Source organism: Macadamia integrifolia, chromosome 1, assembly GCF_013358625.1.
Source record: "Macadamia integrifolia cultivar HAES 741 chromosome 1, SCU_Mint_v3, whole genome shotgun sequence".
Lineage (NCBI taxonomy): Eukaryota > Viridiplantae > Streptophyta > Magnoliopsida > Proteales > Proteaceae > Macadamia > Macadamia integrifolia.
The window spans coordinates 32,628,365-32,648,517 of NC_056557.1; the positions used below are offsets into that span (position 1 = coordinate 32,628,365).

Here is a 20,153-nt window from a genome sequence, read left to right on the forward strand (position 1 = left end):
AATATGATGACTCCTCTCTGCACAAAGCAGAGATTCGAGTGTCTTCTCAATGAAGCTTCTCTGTTTTGTATACTTTTAAAACCTTGGTACAAGATCTCACTCTCTGTGATAGTTGAATTGCCATGAGACAAGAAGTAAGGCCCATAGTTCTACGTAGAAATCTTTTGGTTTATAAGCTCCGACAACACAGTCATATATGGCTTAGGGGAAGGTTTGGGAGCATGAGCAACACTCCCCCACAAAATTCTTTTTTCCTAATTTAGTAGGGCAAGCAAGACCGGCTGTTTGTTCTTTTGTCCTAATTTAATAGGGGAAGGTTTGGGCGCAGGAGCAACACTCCCCACGTCCAAACACGACCCTAGTTTCAGAAGTAGGGGTGTCTTTTCATTGCATCTCTTAATACCATGGGCTGTGTTTAATTGTGGGAAATACAGACGGTGTTCTCTCTCTATTATGTTTTCTTTACAGAAGTATGCCCTGCACCAACATGGAGGGCACCGAGTAAGCACCGTGAAGCAACACCGGCTGGGGATTTAAGCCTTTCATTGAGGAGGGGAGAGGGGTGGAGCGGTCATGCTCTGGAGTCTGACTGCAGTTGCCACTCTCTCGGACAGAGTACCTTTTCCCTGTTCTCAAACAGACCTGCAGGCTTTACTAAGCAGCAGTTGGCGGCAGTTGCCAAAAGCTTCGCGGATTTTCGTTAGCCAGCGTAGTTTTCACCTTTCGAGAACTTTGGTCTCAAGTTGCAGAGCAGATGAAAGCAATCGAAACAAAGCCGCGCTTTCCGAAGACTCCTCCGTAAATTCGTAGAAAGAAATAATTGCGCTTTTAGTACATTTCCGAATGTTTAGTTTCCTCTTCAAAAGAGTCCCAATTGGGAGAACTGTAAGAGATTCAATAACCCAACTGGGTTTTCTGCAAAACCCTTCATCTCTCAGATCCATCTTCTCAAAAGCCTCAAGAAATGAGAACCCTTTTGTGGTCTCTTACCTCATCAGCTCATATGGGCTCTCACCCACAGCTGCCATCTCTGCATCCAGGAAGGTTAGTTTTGAATCCTCTGATAGACCAGACTCGGTTCTTACCCTCTTCAGAAACTATGGATTCACCGAAGTGCAGATTTCCAGTCTCATTAGAAAGTGGCCATCATTCCTCGTTGCGAATCCTACGAAAACCCTTCTCCCTAAACTAGAGTTCTTCCATTCGTTAGGCGTTTCGAGCCCTAACATTGCCAAAATCTTCTCCAACAACCCAAGGGTTTTGTACTCTAGCTTAGAAAACAAAATCATTCCAGCTTTTAATTTCTTTAAGATTTTTGTTGGGACAGTGGAGAATGTTATTATTGGTCTAAAACGTGATGCTCGTCTCATCAATGATATACAGAATGTGGCTCAAAATATTGCAATCTTGAGAGAAAATGGAGTCCCTGAGTCTAATATCGTGCGTTTACTAACTTATTATCCCAAAGCCATGATACCTAAAAATGATTGGCTCAAAAAGATAGTTGAGGAGATTAAGCAAATGGGTTTGGACCTTTCAAAACACATGTTTATGCGTGCTCTCTATGGGTTTACATCAATGAAAAAATCAACATGGAAGCAGAAATTGGAGGCTTATCGAAGGTGGGGTTTTTCTGATAATGAGATTCTCTTGGCATTTGGAAGGTATCCTTGTTTTATGACAATGTCTTAGAAGAGGATAATGAACTACATGGATTTCTTTGTTAACAAAATGGGTTTGGAACGGGCAGTTATCGTCTCGTACCCGCAACTTCTTGGGTTTAGCTTGGAGAAGAGGATTCTTCCAAGGTGTTCAGTTTTACAAATATTGATATTGAAAGGTCTAGTGAATGAGGATCTTAAGATGGGATATCTATTGAAAGAAAGTGGCAAGCATTTTTTGGAGAAGTTTGTGACCAAGTATGAGAAAAGAGTGTTAAGACTCTTATGTGGGCTTAACTGATATTGATTGACCCATTGGGTCCAAGAGAATAAGGATCACTCTAATTAGGAAACTTCTAGCCCTATTCTATTGTGAGAATGGAATAAGGTTTATGAATTCTATTATATATAGAATACTGACGGTCCCTGCAGCTATTATTTTTTCATAATAATATTTGAGAGCACTGCTTTCTCACAGAGCTAGTGTAGAGACAGAGAGAAGATCCCATAGTAAGAGACTGCAGAAGATCTCAGTAGAAGGACCCATATTACGTGGTTCTTCATCATAGTTCATGGTACAAGCGTCAACCTTGATTTAGGGACTTTATTCACGCTCAACGGGTATGTGATTGATTTCTTTCCATTATTCATTCTTGTATTCTATACACTATAGGTAATTCAAATGATTCTAGGATTTAGAATCACTAACAAAGAGTTCCTCATCTCTTGGATTTATACAAAGGAAATATTAGTCTTATTCAGTTTTACAACTATTGATATTGAAAGGTCTAGTGAATGAGGATCTTAAGATGGGATATCTATTGAAAGAAAGTGACAAGCATTTTTTGGAGAAGTTTGTGACCAAATATGAGAAAGGAGTTCCTCATCTCTTGGATTTATACAAAGGAAATATTAGTCTTCTAGGACCAGGAGATGGAACTGAGGAAGTGGGTTGAAAGAACATATAGTGAAATGCTCAAGTTTTTGAGAATTCGAAAGTAGATACAATTGTTTCTTTTTGTTATTCTCTTTCCTTGTTAGCTCTTCAGTCTCAATGGACCTCAAATCCATCAATTTTTGACAATATTAATTTGTCTAAATTTGAATGGACCTGTTACTGTTATCTAGTAGGATATCTTAAACTTGGTTAGCTTGAAGCCTATATATGAAGACTGTATACAAGCTATTGTCTGCAACTATTACTGTCATTGATTCAGTATAGATCTCTAGGAACTTGACTGTTTCAGCTTCCATGCCTTGGGTCAACTGTTTTGAGCTTAGCAGGAAGGCACTCATTTGTTGCTTGGTCATTCTGGTGGGGGTTACTTGAGTAGGGGCTAGTCCCACATATACAGTTTAACTTCAATTACTCAAAACTTTAGCAGGTGAGTAGCAAGTAAAAATTTTATGTAAAATTGAATTCTTCTGGAACTAAAATATGTAAAATTGGTTTCAGGATGTCACCTTCTATGCGTGTATGTGTATAATTACTGGGAAATAAAGAGAAGGATAAAGAAAACCTCTTGTTGGTGTATTCTGTTCTATTCTTGCTGTGCAAAAGCTGTTGTGTCTTTTAGTGCCGAAAATTGATGCAGTTTCAGTTATGCTCATTGTTGTCATGAAGCCTAGGTGAACCAAACATAAGTCGCCTCCCGCCAAAAATAAAACTGTCCATAACACCTAGGTGACGCCTTGACAACTATGCTAATGCTTTAATTGTTATGTATCTGAAAAGTATGAGATGAATTAGAAGGATGGTTATATCTATTCAAATCTTTTTCTTTTCAATGAAATTTGGAATTTATCCAACATATCTACTGTTTGAAAACATAGCTTAATTTATTCTTTTCTTGGGATACTTAATTTATTATAGGTTTGAGTGGACCAACAATTACTACTGTCTGGTGGGATGTCTTATAATAAGTGAGCTTGGTTACCTTTCTTAGAGAACAATGTGGTCCATCTTCAGGATCAAACAAATCAGTATCCATCAGTTGCCTGCTCTAGTTAATGGTGGTTTTTGAAGTTTATTGCAAACTAAGAAAAGTTCCTTTCGATGTGTTGATGATGAGTTTTTTATGCCACAGAAAATTAAAGTAGGACTATGCCTTTGCCTTCACAGAATTGCAGAGAACTCACCCCACATGAAGGAAAAGATGGAGGGGAGAAACATAGTTGGATGAATTATTGTGTTTTGTGTCCCTTGTAGGTGGGAGAATGATCATTGTTAAGTGACATAACAAATTTCTTGGAGCTTGCTTGCTGGTTGATGTATCTGCAAACAGAAAAAGGAATTGAATTCAAATGAAAGCTACTTCTACCAGAACTGATAGACTAGTTGTGCTAGCATGAACCATAAGGGGTAAAAGTTAAAACTAATATTGTTGTACTCATACAAAATGGAATCTGATATTTTAGTAATCCTAATCTAATATTTGCTCACTCATATAAGTAACAAGGGCGCACTTAGTGCACAAGGCTCCTCCATTGCAAGGTCTGGGAAGGGTCATGACTCATAATAAATGCAACCTTATCCCTTCTTCGTATGCTTCACAATGGAGTAACCTTATTGTTACGCTGAGGTCCAGCCTCATAAATATACAATAAGGAAAGTGGTTCTCTGCCCGACAGCATGGCCTAAGCTGAAACTCCTTGTGTCAATCTCTCTCCTCCCCCAAAGAAGGAATAAAAATGGTTTTTCACAAAAAGAGGGCAGAGATGGGAGCACTAGCATAGGCCATACTCCTGGACAAAGTTCTTTTTTTTCTCATACAATAAATACACAAATTTTTTTATTTACTAAAAGAAAAAATTAATAATAATAATGAACAACTTTTGCCAACAACCATATTAAGTACGGCTTGCAAGCCACACAGTTATTTAAGCTATGTTTAGTATGCATTTAAAAAATTATACCAATTCCATCCTTCATTTCAAAAAATCTGTCAAACACTTTCTAGGTATAGTTATATATTTCATTCTCTTTAACCACGATTTAGAGTTGAGATCTTCAGGGATAGAGTGCTCAAGACTCACAAAATATTGAGATTGAGAAGATAAGATGACAAACATACCTTAGATAAATTAACCATGAACTGACAAAGCCACATCGTCCGCTATAATTTAGTGCATAATGCTCTCTTAATCATATTTAGGCTATATATCTCTACAGTTATCAAATGATTCTTAGCATTGCTGAACTGGCCGATTTGATCCCATATGATCTATCCGTCTATGTTATCCCAATCAAAAAACATGGATTTGAGAAATTTAAAGTGAGTTTTTTGAATTTTGGAGAGTTTTTGCACGGCATGTAAATATTGATTCCAAAGGGGCGCACCTGGTCCCATGGTTAAATACGAATGTGGCGACCTGGTGGTTAAGCAATCAAAACAACCTTTCGACATTCTCAGGTAATGCTGGGTAGTTCTGGGCCCTTGGACGTTTGCACATGCGAGAGTCTCATACACCAAGTACGCATTTTTTTATGTAAATAAGGATTCAACTATTTTTTTTTATTTTTTATTATTCAATCTAAATCCATTATGAATATAGTGCTTAGATTCTAAATCTACAATTTTAGTTGATCATTTCATGTGTTTGATGACTACATGATGTGAGTTTGAAACCAAAACCATTTATCGAAACCGAACCAAGCCATTTACACTGAAACCGCAAAACCGTTTAGTAAATGGTTCGGTTTTGGTTTCAAGTTTAAGACCGATTAGTTAAATGGGTCGGGTCAGTTTTAACTATTTAACCCATTGGTTTCAAACGGAATTGACACTGTGAAAACCGAATTGTTTAAACTGTCAAAACTGATCCGATTAACCCATATAACGATTAAATATTTGGTTGTTTTAACAAAACATAATGGTTTTATTTAGGGAAGAATTAAGGACCATAGAGGTTGTCCAACAATCTATTCAATAATTTTCTCTTATTATGTAATTATGTAGTTAAATCCTTGTCTGTTAAATGTCTCATTTAATTTGATACAAGATTGAAGCATTTATCAACAAAAACAAATTTTAGTAAGCATGCGAATAAACTAACAAACCGATTGCTAATTGTTTAGAAACCGTATGGAATAAACTGCGATCAAAACTATTTAAAACTATGAAACCGATACCGTTTAAAAACTATGAAACCAAAATGGTTTACTAAATGGTTGCGGTTTCAGAAAGCGCAATCGTTTAGTAAATGGTGTGATTTTGGTTTCAACCAAATAAATGTGAATCAAACCAAACCGATTAACACCCTTACCCATGACCACTATGTCGCAATGGAGCAACCTTATTGTTACTCTGAGGTCCAACCTTAAGTATATAATAAGGGAAGTGGTTCTCTGTTTGGAAACACGGACTAAGCCAACATTCCTTGTGTCAATCTTCCTCCTCCCCCAAACAAGGAATAGAAATGTTTTTTTCACAAAAAGAGGGGAGAGATAGACTCATGCGAACACTAGCATAGGCCATGCTACTGGACAAAGTTTTTTTTTTTTCTCATACAACAATTACACAAATTATTTTATTTTACAAAAAAAAAAAAAAAAATAATAATAATAATAATAAACTTTTGCCAACAATCATATTAAGGCTTGCAATCCACACAATTATTTAGGCTATGTTTAGTACGCATTTTAAAAATCATACCAACTCCAGCCTTCATTTCAAAACATCAGCCAAACCCAAAACCGTTTACCGAAACCGAACCACGCCATTTACATCGAAACTGCAAAACCGTTTAGTAAATGGTTCGGTTTTGGTTTCAAGTTGAAGACCGATTAGTTAAATGGGTCGAGTCAGTTTTAACTATTTAACCCTTTGGTTTCAAACCTAATTGACACCGTGAAAACCGAACTGTTTAAACTATCAAAACTGATCCGATTAACCCATATAACGATTAAATATTTGGTTGTTTTAACAAAACATAATGGTTTTATTTAGGGAAGAATTAAGGACCATAGAGGTTGTCCAACAATCTATTCAATAAATTTTCTCCTATTATGTAATTATGTAGTTAAATCCTTGTCTGTTCAATGTTTCATTTAATTTGATACAAGATTGAAGCATTTATCAACAAAAACAAATTTTAGTAAGCATGCGAATAAACTAACAAACCGATTGCTAATTGTTTAGAAACCATATCGAATAAACTGCAATCAAAACTATTTAAAATTATGAAACCGACACAGTTTAAAAATCATGAAACCGATACCGTTTAAAAACTATGAAACCAAAACCGTTTACTAAACGGTTGCGGTTTCAGAAAGCGCAGCCATTTAGTAAATGATGCAGTTTTGGTTTCAACCAAATAAATGTGAATCGAACCAAACCGATTAACATCCTTACCCATGACCACTATGTCGCAATGGAGCAACCTTATTGTTACTCTGAGGTCTAGCCTTAAGTATATAATAAGGGAAGTGGTTCTCTGTTTGGAAGCACGGACTAAGCCAACACTCCTTGTGTTAATCTCCCTCCTCCCCCAAACAAGGAATAGAAATGTTTTTTTCACAAAAAGAGGGGAGAGGTAGACTCATGCGAACACTAGCATAGGCCATGCTACTGGACAAACAAATTTTTTTTTTTTCTCATACAATAATTACACAAATTCTTTTATTTTACAAAAAAAAAAAAAAAATAATAATAATAATAATAATAAACAACTTTTGCCAACAACCATATTAAGGCTTGCAATCCACACAATTATTTAGGCTATGTTTAGTACGCATTTTAAAAATCATACCAACTCCTGCCTTCATTTCAAAACATCAGCCAAACACTTTCTAGGTATGGTTATATATTTCATTTTCTTTAACCATGATTTAGAGTTATGATCTTTGGGAATGGGGTGCTCAAGGCTCACAAAATATTGAGATTGGAAAGATAAAGATGACAAATGTATGTTAGATAAATTAACCATGAACTTACAAAGACAAATATTCCATTATAATTTAGTGCATATTGCTCTCTTAATCATGTTTAGGCTATATATCTCTACAATTATCTAATGATTCTTAGCATTGCTGATTTGATCCCGTATGATCTATGTGGCTATGTTATCCCAATCAACAAAACATGTTAGATTTGGGAAATCTAAAGTGAGTTTTTCGAATTTTGGAAAGTTTTTGCATGACATGTAAATATTGATTCCAAAGGGGCGCGCTTGGTCCCATGGTTAGATACGAATGTGGCGACTTGGTGGTTAAGCAATCGAAACAGCCTCTCGACATTCTCAGGGTAAGGCTGTGTAGTTCTCGGCCCCTGGACCTTGCACATGCGAGTCTCGTGCACCAGGTCTGTCTTTTTTTATGTAATTACTAATTCCACTATTTTTATTTTTATTCAATCTAAATCCATTATGAATGTAGTGCTTGGATTCTAAATCTACAATTTTAGTTGATCATTTCATGTGTTGGATGACTACATGATCATTTGTTTTCCAAAATTATTAAGAAATAGTAAAGAACATGACATCGGTTGATCCTAATTCCGGCCGATTCAACATGGCTGATTTTGTTTTGCTAAGATTTTTTAGGACCGATTACGGTTGGGCCGATGGTCGAACCCTTCACTCCGATTTCAATAACCAAACGGACTCGTAAATCTAAAATCTCTTTCACAGATTTTCACTCGCCAGGCCATAGGCAGCTTTTACAGATTTTCACTTCCAAGTTGCAGATTGGATGAAAGCAATGGAAACCGGAGCCGCGCTCTCGGAAGAAACCTCCTCCTCCGTAAGTTCCTAATCAGAACTGAACTAATTGCGCTTTTAGACATTTTGGAATGTTTTGTTTTCTCTTTAGAAGAGTCCCAATCGGGAGAAATGTAAGAGATTCAATAACCCAACTGAGTTTTCTGCAAAACCCTTCATCTCTCAGATCCATCTCCTCAAAAGCCTCAAGAAATCAGAACCCTTTCGTTGTTTCTTACCTCATCAGCTCATGTGGGCTTTCACCCACAGATGCCATCTCTGCATCCCAGATGATTGATTTTGAGTCCTCTGATAGACCAGACTCGGTTCTTACCCTATTCAGAAACCATGGATTCACCAAAGCCCAGATTTCCCGTTTTATTAGAATTTGTCCAACATTGCTCTTGGCGAGTCCTTCAGATACCCTTCTGCCTAAACTTGATTTCTTCCATTCGTTTGGCATTTCGAGCCCTAACATGGCCAAAATCATCTACAAGAACCCAAGGATCTTGTATTCTAGCTTAGAAAACAGAATCATCCCCGCTTTAAATTTCTTCAAAAGTTTAGTTGGGACTGTGGAGAATGTTGTTATTATTCTAAAACGTGAAGCTCGTCTGGCCAGTTGTGATATACAGAAGGTGTCTCAAAATATTGCAATCTTGAGAGAAAATGGATTACTGGAGTCTAATCTCGTGAGTTTACTAATTTACTTTCCCGGTACGGTGACACCTAAGAATGATCGGTTCAAACAGATAGTTGAGGAGATTAAACAAATGGGTATCGAACCTTCAAAATACTTGTTTATTATTGCTCTCCATGCATGTACATCAATGAAGCAATCGACATGGAAGCAGAAATTGGAGGCTTATCGAAAGTGGGGTTTTACTGAGAATGAGATTCTCATGGCATTTAGGAAATACCCTTGGTTTATGAAACTGTCTGAGAAGAAGATAATGAGCCATATGGATTTCTTTGTGAACAAAATGGGTTGGGAACGGGCAGTTATCATCACGTACCCGCAACTTCTTGGGCTTAGCTTGGAGAACAGGATTCTTCCAAGGTGTTCAGTTTTTCGAGTATTGGTATTGAAAGGTCTGTTAAAGGAAGAGCGTAAAATGGGATATCCATTGGTACAAAGTGAGAAGCATTTCTTGGAGAAGTTTGTGACGAAATATGAGAAAGAATTTCCTCAACTCTTGGATTTATACAAAGGGAATATTAGTCTTCTAGGACTAGGATATGGAAATGAGGATGTGTGGAAATAATTGTAAAATGCCCAAATTTTTGAAATTTAATAAATAGAACTAAATGTTTTTTTTTTGGGTGATATTCTCTTCCCTTCTTAACATTGTAATCTCAGTGGACCTCAAATCCATCAATTGTTGACAATAGAACTGCTTTTTTTGCTTTTGAGAGAAATATTGATTTGTCTAAATTTGAATGGACCTTTTACTATTTTCTAGTAGGATGTCTTAAACTTGGTAAGCTCAAAGCCTTAAGGCCTATATGGAGATTGTATACAAGCCTCAATAGAATTTTTTTTTTTTTTTTTGGGGGGGGGGGTGGGGATATTCTGACATAGTGTGCAACTATTAAGGTCATTGATTTGTATAGATCTCTAGAAACTTCTCTGTCCAGTTTCTAAGCCTTGGGTGAACTGTTTTGAGCTCAGCTCAGCAGGGAGGCACTTATCTGTTGCTTAGTCATTATGGTGTGTGTGGTTATTTTGAGTGGGGCTAGTCCCAGATTTTGAGTTTAACTTCATTAGTCAAAACTTTAGAAGGTAATAGCAAGTAAATTTAATTTAAAATTTGATTATTGGAGCATTAAATTTGTACAATTGGTTTTAGTGTTTGTTTTTTGGACACTAATGATGTGACTATGCATTTTTATGTGTATTGATAGGTTCTCTTTTATTAAGAAGAGTGGTTAATGTCAATGATTTGATAACTTTTTATGCTAATTTTTGTAAGCGGGAAAAAAAGAGGAGGAAAAAGAAAACCTCCTTGTGGTGTATTTGGTTCTAAACTTGTGGTGCTGAAGCTGTAGTGTCTTTAGTACTGAAATTCCTTTGTGGTGTATTTTGTTCTAAACTTACGGTGCTGAAGCTTTAGTGTTTTACTACCAAAAATTGATGCAGTTTCAGTTATACATATGCTTGATATGGAATTGAACTTTTGAAAAAAGTTATATCTTAAAAATGTGAGGAAGACCTAGCAGGATGATTATATCCATTCAAAGCCTTTTCTTTTAATTAATTTTAGTATTTTATCTAACATATCTACTGTTTGAAGTTGTAGATTTAGCTTACTTTTTTTTTTTGGGAGATTTAATTATTCTTGATTTGAATGGATCAACTACCGTAGATCTAAGATACTTTTTTTTTTTTTTTAGGGGGGGATTTTTGAAATTCGACAGATAGATATACATGTTTCTTTGTGTTATTCTCTCTCCTTGTTGATAGTCTTAATGGGCCTCAAATCCTTCAATTAATGACAATACAACTACTTTGTTGTTTCTGAGAGAAATATTGATTTGTCTATATTTGAATGGATCTGGTACTGTTTTCTGGTAGGATGTCTTAAACTTGATTAGTATCAAGCCTCAAGGTGTATATGGAGATTGCATACAAGCTATTGTGTGAGACTATTAAGGTCATTGATTCAGCTTAGATCTCTAGGAACTTGACTGTCCAGCTTAAATGCCTTGGGTAAACTGTTTTGAGCTCAGCAGGGAGGCACTTATCTGTTGCTTGGCCATTCTGGTGTGTGTGGTTACTTGAGTAGGGGTTAGTCCCAGATTTACGGTTTAGCTTCAATTACTCAAAACTATCGCAGGCGAGTAGCAAGTACATGTAAAATTGAACTTTTTGGAATTAAATTTGTAAAATTGGTTTTAGGATGTCATTTTCTATGCATGTATGTGTATTTGCAGGTTATCTTTTAATTAAGAAGTCTGCTTAATGTCAATGATTTGAAAAACTTATACGCTGATTTGTGTAACTGTGGAAAAAAGAGGAGAAAGAAAAACCTCTTATTGGTGTAGTTGGTTCTAAGCACGCAGTGCTAAAGCTGTTGTGTTTATAGTGCCGAAAATTGATGAAGTTTGCAACTAAAAATAAGAAAGAAGTTCCTAAACTTTTGGAGTTATACAAAGGGACTATTAGTCTGCCAAGACTAGGATATGGAACTGACTACAGAGGATGTGGGTGGAAAGAACCTATTGTATAATGTGCAGACTTTTGAAATCCGACAAGAAGATCTAAATATTTCTTTATTATCTTTCCTTCTTAACACCGTAGTCTCAATGGACCTCGAATCCATTGATTGTTGTTCTGGTGCGTGTTGTTGCTTGAGCAGGGGCTAGTCTCAGATCTACAGTGTTAACTTCACTATACACTTAACTTTAGAAGGTGAATAGAAAGTAAAATATATGTCCAATTGTATTCTTGGGGCATTTAAATTTGTATATTGGTTTTAGGATGCGACTTTCTTTGAATTTATGTGTAGACATAGGATAAAGAAAGCCTCCTTTTGTGTATATGGTTCTAAACTTGTGAAAATTGAAGCAGTTTTGGTTATACATATATTGTTATGGACTTGTAATCGAAAAACATTGTATCCTGAAAATATGGTAAGACCTAGGAGTATAATTATATCCATTCATAGCCATTTCTTTTTACTGAAAATTTAGAATTTAACTTATCTACTGTCTGAAACCTATATTTTAGTCAACTTTTTTAAGGGAGATTTTATTCTAGATTTCAGTGGACCATGTTCAGGATGGTAATACCATCAGTTGACTGCTCTACTTGATGGTGGTTCTCAGAGATTTTTATCAAAGAAAAGTGGAAAAGTTCCTTTCTGTATGTTTGATATGAATTTTAAATGCCAGTGAAAATTTTAGTAGTTGTTTACAGTTGCCATTCTTTGAAATGCAGAAAATTTTCTCCCTAGATAATGGAAAAGAGGGTAGGGGAGGAACCTAATTGGATGATGAATAATTTTGTTTGTGTAGAATGATTCTTGTTGCATCTGGCTACTTCTGTTTTTCAGCTTGCTGCTCGCTTTCTCGCATCCGAGAGGTGAAGGGAGCCTGACTTATGGCTTCCAAGCTTGGCACAAAGTGAAGGGATTGTATTTCACCTATGATCAGATCAGTGGGCAACCATTGTGTACTTTTTCGTGGTGGTGTTGTAGCGGGAGAAAGATTTGAGTCCACTTAGCGAACTGGTAGGAGGCAGAGATTGATTGATCAATATGAATCTATAGGGTTGATGGTAGTCTGCTCCCCCCCTTGTCATATTGTTCATAAGATTAGTAAAATATCATATGGTAATGGAAATGACTCAATGCCAATCCTCTTTGCTGCCCTGCATAACCAATGTCTGCAACTGCAAACTATGGCTGTTCAGATCAATACTGTTCCTTAACCCTTCAGAGCCCTTGCAGAATTCCTCTGGTCTTTATACAGAGGTATGTACAGCAATAGAGAACAGAGCTTACTATACAGTGAGGATAATAGATGATAGTCTCTTAAGCAGCCCCTTAAAAAGGAGAGGGGGTTCCCCACTCTACACTAGCATGGTGGGAAGAGCAATCAGGTGATGGTCATGGTTTTAAAGAAACTTGGTTGCTCTCAATCCCTTTATGTGCAAGTGTCACATGGGTAGGATGGATTTGTTGTTTGCCACATGACTTTTGTCATTGGTATGGGCATGCTTGAGGCTTTTTTGGCTTTGTTTGCCAAGCGTGATGGTTTTCATATTTTTAATGGTCCTTCAGATGTAAGCTGTATCCACAGCTCTTTACCAAAGGTAATGGTTTGTTCTACCCATCCCTTGCCCTAAATGACCTTGTCGATGTTATGTGAGACAATCCGGTCAATTTCTATTCCTTGGTTTAGGGTGTTATGTGTTCAAACCTTGTGTTTATCATACAGATTACCTGAATGAATTTTGATTTATTAAAAAAAATAAAAATGAAAAAAATGTATATTCATGTCAAGCTCACAATAGGTGAAAAAGGGGAAAAGAACACTCCCTAGTCATATGGTCGTTACACCAGCCTTGGTTCCAGTTAGGAATGATCACATATGGGCATCAACAAGGTGGTTTTTTTTTTTGAGATTTCATAGGATTGGAGCATTCATTTATCCTTACAAAAAAAATGAATGTGAGGGAAACTGCACACCGGTTGCATACCTATATTTTACCCTTTAGATGAACAGTTCTGATAGCCAGATTAGAGAATACTACAACAGTACAACGTTTATTCAGTAATAAACATAAGGTGCTCAAAAGGATAATCAAAGGTCACCTGCTAAAAACGAAATATGATCAAATGACAACTGAAAGATTAGCAATAATCTATAAATATAAGGGGATTGATAGAGGGTGGAGCTGTAAGGTTGCTCCACTGGACCTAGTGGTCGTGTGTTCGAGTTGAGAAACTATTTCCGTGAAGCGGAAGTAAATTTTTCTTATATTATGATCCGCTTAAGTTCTTTCCACAAAGCATAAAGTTTCCATCCTCAGCCTATGACAATGGTACCTAAGATGGTCGACAATAAACTTTTTACGCACATCCAACGGCTGGAAGAACCTGGGGCACGTTCTCTTTGTGTAAAACTCTTGACTTTCAATAGGGAAATCCCTATCCTTTCGTCTTATGACAAGTCAAAAGTTTAAACAAATGGAAAAGCCTTGCCGTGCCCCTTTTTCAACCTCTCTTGAGTGTGGATCAGGTTTTTGTACAAACTGATTCACACACACACATACACGCACACACATAATACACCATAGGGTTTTTCTTTGAGTGGATTTCATGTGTGTGGATCAGTTCCATACAAGAATGGTTCCCCATAGGAGAGCCTGATCAGCTCTCCCCTCTCTCATACCTTTTTGGAAAAAACTCTCTTGCCTTCCTGTGTCCAGCTTCAAGATTAGAGTATACCGTTAGTTTACTAAAAACTGCCGGCATGCACAACCCTCTCCCACAGACAAAATTCTAAGATATCTGGGTTTTAAGTTTGACATTCACTCACAGACTCAGAGATCTCCATCTTTCCCATATTGTAAAATGATACGTGAGATCTCTGTTTTACCCTTTTCATCCCAGATTAAGGCCATAAAGTGCCCCACGAGGTCCAACTTTAATCATATTCTCCATGCCCTACAAGAAGAGAAACTTATATATTAATTGAAAAGGAACTAAGCTTAAAATTGGAGTTGAAGTAGTACAGAAATGAGCTCACCTTACCTTTCTCTCTCTCTCAACCTTGATATTTTATGCTCTTCTCAACTGAGATGATCGTGGCTGTTATATAAGAAAGCGTCTAATTCATTTATCTGGGAATACTGAACAGGTACCTTCAGTTTCGAAAGTCCTATATATGCCTCTTCCCAAGAAGAATCTGTAGAGACCAGGAAGTGGAGAGTATTAATTAGAGGACATTTACTTCTGAGACTGGTCATTCTTCATCACGAGTGTGGATCAGGTTCTGTACCATTCTTGTATGGTCTAATTCACATAGATGAAATCCATCTAGATCAATTTTGTACAAGAATAGTTCTCGTACAAGGACCTGATCCGCTCTCCTTCATGATTGGGTATATTCCATAAAGTTCATGTTCCCTTTTAACACAAAAACGAAGAAGAAAGAAAGGAATGAGAATCCAAGTGTTTCAAAAAAGAATGGACCAGATTAAAATGCACCCACTATGTGCAGCACTCCTAGTGTGGCAGAGGTACCAGTGAAGGTTTTGTGTCATTCTCTCTCTCTCTCTCTCTCTCTCTCTCTCTCTCTCTCTTGTTTTTATCTCCTATTTTCCCTCACCTGTATTAACTCTGTTATTTTTTGTGTCTGTCTCTCTCTTCACTGGTACATCTACGGTGTGAGATTATCATGGCATTTAGGAGTTACCCTTGGTTTATGATGCTTTCTGAGAAGAAGATAAGGGAACAGATAGCTTATTGCTGAACAAAATGGGTTGGGAGTTGGCAGATATAATCAAGAGCCCACAAATTATCAGGTTTAGCTTGGAGAAGAGAGTTATCCCTAGGTGTTCAGTTCTTTGAGTTCTGCAATTAAAAGGTCTAGGGGAGAGAGATCACAGTATAGCAACTGTGTTGATAAAGGGTGATGAGTCCTTCAAACCCCAACGGGGTTGTCGAATTGATAAGGGACCTTTTTCTTAGGAAGAGTATGATTTTGCCTCTTACCTCCTTGGGGTCACTGCTCACACGAGGTGTTTAGTGGTCATCATTACTTTCGATGAAAGTTAAATGGTTTTAATTCAACTCCGGTATGACCTGGTCTATGCAGTTGTGGGATCAATTATAAAAAGTCCTTAAAGGAGAAGTTTTTTGTGACCAAGTATGAAAATGAAGTTCTTCAACTGTGGATGTATACAATAGGAAGATTGCTTTGCCAGAACTAGGATATGGATCTAATTAAGAGAGTTGGTGGGGAAACTATTGTGAAACTATTACATATTTAAAACCATAGATTAAGTTTGTCATTTTGTAGGGAAAGTTTCTGGATTTGAAAGGATTTTCATTTTTATGTTTCTTAGTCGGATATCTTACAATCAGTGAGCTTGGTTAACTTTATTTATAGAACTTGTGCGTTTTATTCCGGCCACAAGTTTGAATGATGGTAGTTCTTTTGCCACCCTTGCAGCATTGCTCAATTTGGCTTTCCAACAGTGAACCTTACGCCAATTGCACTGTTTTATTGTTGTTAAATGAGTAGAAAATTTGTTCTCTGATTGAGTCCAAATTTCTATCTGAACTTAAAAAGCAGTTTGTAGTTTGCATGGTTGTATTTTGACCCTTGAATTTGACCAGTGTGTTAGCTTGCTAAAGGAAGGACGCAAAATATATGTTTATACTCTCCATTACTTGTCCCTCAAGTACCGTGGCTAGATATTACCATCGATTTCGTGCTTGGATTTCCCCTACTAGAAAGAGATAAGATTCAATCATGGTAGTAGTAGATCGTTAGTCTAAGATGGTCCATTAGATCATGTCGCATGGCTTTCGATGCATATCAGATTGCAAAGTTGTTCTTCAAAGTAGTGCGTCTACATGGGCTGCCTAATAGCATTGTCTCTGATTATGATGTCAATTTCATGACTTACTTCTACAAGACATTGTGGAAAAAAAACTAACACAGCTAAAATTTGCAACTACATTCCATCCACGGGCTAATTTGACAGATAGAGGAAAGGAATAGAAGCTTTGAAAATTTGTTAAGATGCTTAGTTCAAGATTATAGGAAGATGTGGCTGTCCATCCTCGACATTGATGGATTTTCTTGTAATAGTTCAGTGAATGAGACGATAGATTATACTCCTTTTGACATGTTACTTGGAGTTCAAACGAAGTGACCTATTGATCTTGCTCCACTTTCTCCCCAAGCTCAAGTTAGCCTTGAGGTTGTCGGATTCTTATGCCACATTACAAAGGTGCATATGCAAGCATTTTAATGACACCTCACTTTGAAAAATGTGTGTAAAACCACATCTGATCATCATTGACGTTATGTGAACTTTAAACAACGAGACGTGGTGATAGTTCCCATCAACCCTGAGAGGTTCCAAACTATTGTCAACACTAAGCTCCACCTAAGGAAAGTGGGTCCCTATAAGGTGCTAAAACGAGTACGACCTAATGCTTGTGTGCTCGAGTCCCTAGATGAAATGATTATAAGCAATATTTTTAATGTAGCTAATCATCATCTTTATGTGGGACATTGCTCAAACGATGGTGATACGGAACAAATGCTAAGGCTGCTCAAGTCACCCACTGTTGATGTTATTGAAGAAGTATTGTATGATACCTACATGACTACTTGTCGTGTTATTGGTTATCATGCATCCTCAACACATGCAAAGGCCATCCACAATACAAAAGTACTTAGATTCATGCTGATGATGTCAAAACAGATCGATCTCGACTTATATGAGCATTATATTTTCTTTGTTCATTTGTTGCAGAAGAATGTTTTCAAGCCAAGAAGAGCTGATGTAGTATTAAAAGTTTATTCACATAATAAGTGGGATACTTAAGAATCAATTGACAAAGACCAACACCTAATAAAAATTAAGAGGTCACGAGTTCAACTCTCCTTGGGGCCGAACTAAAAAAAAAAACCCCAGGTAATGGTTTTATTTCTTTTTATTGTCTTGTTACTTAAACCAATGGTCCAATTTAAGTTATGGTTCAATTGGGTCAATTTAAGTTATTCTCCTGGACAAGTAAAGTGTAGTTAGTGGAGTCCACATCAGATTTGATTCTAATTGTGGTTTTGTATCCACAACGAAGAATCAGTTGAGACTTTTCTTATTTAATCTCAAAGTTCTTTTTCTAATTTTTATTAAAATAATAATGATAATAATATATTGAGGAAATTACACTCCCCTCCCCTGAACTATGGTTTAATATCAAGTTTCCTCACAAACTTTCATATATACCAACTCCCTCCCCTATTATTTGAAGATGCTTTCAATCGTCCCATAGGTGAGTGATGGTGTTAAATTGGATTGTAAAAGGAGCATTTTACCCTTCTAGCCTTTACCTATATTTTCTTCTCTTTTCTTCATCACCATCCCATTTCTCTGAAACCATGGATATCAGCGACCAGTCTTCTTCCTTTGTTAACCTTGACATAGATGAATCAAAAGTTTTCCATGGCCAATGTCACCACCAACACTAGGGGTGTCAAAACCAAGATTCACCTGACTAAATTGATCGGCACCAATCGTTTATAGATCGGCCTGATCAGGCCCGTTTACAAATAGTCGGTCTTGATTCTGCTACTTGGCCCGTCGAGTGCCCACCCGAGATGGGCTATTGTGTACCGTCTTGGCCCGACCTTTTAATGAGTGTTCTTTGGTTTTATCGTTTTTGTAAAATAATAATATATTAATATTTCAACATTATTATATTCATACTGAATATTTATATTAAATAATTTATGATAGATATGTCCTCTTCTCCTGCTTTTGCATGCGTTGGATTAATTAATGGTGCATGTGTTGGGATTTATTTTTGTATTTGTTTCTCTTTTTTTAACTTGAGGAAAAAATGAAATGGTTGGCCTGCATACTCTTGATTTCTTGTCATATTTTTTTGTTTGCATGATCAAAATCAAGTGGGCTGGAATATAAAAACACATTTTAAAGAGGTCCGTTTAAAAATCGATTAAAGCCCTTATAACATTAAACATGTCCGCAGCCCAGTTAAGGCCCGACTAAAGCCCGATTAACCCGAAGCCGATTGACCAAATATAAAACGTACCATGCACTTACTAATTAAGCCCGATTAGTTAAATGGGTCGACATGGTTCAGCCCTTGAAAGTCTTCAAGCCCGATTAAGCCCGACCGAGACTAGCTCGGCCCGACCTGTTGACACCCCTAACCACCTCCACCACCACTATATCTGGTGGCGCCACCACAAAACGGCACAAACAAAGGCATCATTAGTCAATCCATCAGCAGCCTCTTCTACCAGGGCTGCGTGACCATCTCGCACAGCTCTACCTGTCCCTTTCTCTTTACACCCTCTTCTATTCCACCTCCGCTGCCCCTATTGCCATCGCCGCCACCACCGATGCCACCACAAACCTCTTCCTTCGAAACCAGTCTCAGCACCTAAATCAGATGCAATCCAATCCTCTTCTACCCTTTGTTTCTCGTTCCAAACAAAGTGGCACACTAAGGTATCGGAAACCTTAAATTTATAAAAAGTTCACCTGCAAGAGTATGGCAATGGCTCCTATTGTAGCGTTCTTATTAGGGCCAACTTCGCAACTCCTCACTCTGAATTTCCATTTGTAAGCAAAACCCATCTTCAGCCAAGCCACCATCAAGTCGATCACGACCACGTAACCTCCAGGGATTGTTTCGGTTCTTTTTGTCCAAGATCATCGATTTTGCAAGAGAATCCGATGATAACCACAAGTTCCTCACCGAGACAGATGGTATAGTTTCAACCATTGTTGGCGTTCTGGGTAATGATGTCGATACGAAGACCTTCGAACAAGCCATTTGGGTTTTGGACCTAATTCTCACGGATTACAAAGATAAGGAGCAGCTCATGAGATTTATCCTGAAGGGCGACTGTGATTTCATGTCTTCCATTCTTCTTGTCCTTTAGAAGGGAAGCTTGGATTTCAAAATCGCGTCAGCTCGGGTTTTGGAAGCCATAGCCGTGGACCCAGAATCTAAACTTCTGACCACCAAGAAGGAAGGCGTCTTACTCTAACTGATGAGTTTGTTGAGCCCCGTTACAGATGATTTGACGGCCACGGAAATTGAAGCTGGATTATCTTGCTTGATTTCGGTATCTATGTAGCGGCGGATCAGATTACAGATCGTGAGACTTGGGGTAGTCCAAGTGTTGGGGAAATTGCTCCAACGGCCTGATTCTGGAGCCTCCATGGTTGAGAAGGTTTTGAGATTACTAAAGATAGTTTAAACCTGCACGGAAGGTCGAACTTTTGGGTTCACTTAAATGAAACATTGATTTGCTTTACGTAAATCAAGGGTGGTGATCCACATCCCCTGTCAAAGATTTAAAAAAAAAATTGATTTTACACTATTTCATGGCCTTTTATTATAATCTTTGCACATTGTTCATTATACAGATGAATGAACGAAGCCGGAATTGGTCCACCAAACTCAGGAACCGTCGGTCAGTATTGGAATACATCGATGCTCCTCCCGAAGCCTTCTCTGGCTCTGATACGTCTGTGGGATTGATCGAAGATTTTTCGACACCGTGAGC

General features: G+C 37.4%; 1 protein-coding gene, 1 long non-coding RNA gene and 1 pseudogene across 2 annotated transcripts; all 3 read left to right on the forward strand.

The window, feature by feature from the left end:
- The first annotated feature begins 843 nt into the window (after positions 1–843).
- On the forward strand, positions 844–1,770 carry LOC122073262. Its single transcript, XM_042637817.1, has one exon. It carries the CDS (start codon positions 844–846, stop codon positions 1,690–1,692), a length of 849 nt encoding a protein of 282 aa, XP_042493751.1. The 3' UTR covers positions 1,693–1,770.
- Positions 1,771–8,205: 6,435 nt separating this feature from the next.
- Positions 8,206–12,740, forward strand: LOC122074449. The gene is made up of 2 exons (XR_006138971.1): positions 8,206–8,403; positions 12,416–12,740. It is a non-coding gene; the product is annotated as an uncharacterized LOC122074449 (long non-coding RNA).
- A 313-nt stretch (positions 12,741–13,053) lies between these two features.
- Positions 13,054–19,880, forward strand: LOC122073268 (annotated as a pseudogene).
- The last annotated feature ends 273 nt before the right edge of the window (positions 19,881–20,153 follow it).

Bases quoted from the DNA above. Each gene is read 5' to 3' on its own strand.
- LOC122073262 (XM_042637817.1), top strand. From the start codon at position 844: ATGTTTAGTTTCCTCTTCAAAAGAGTCCCAATTGGGAGAACTGTAAGA.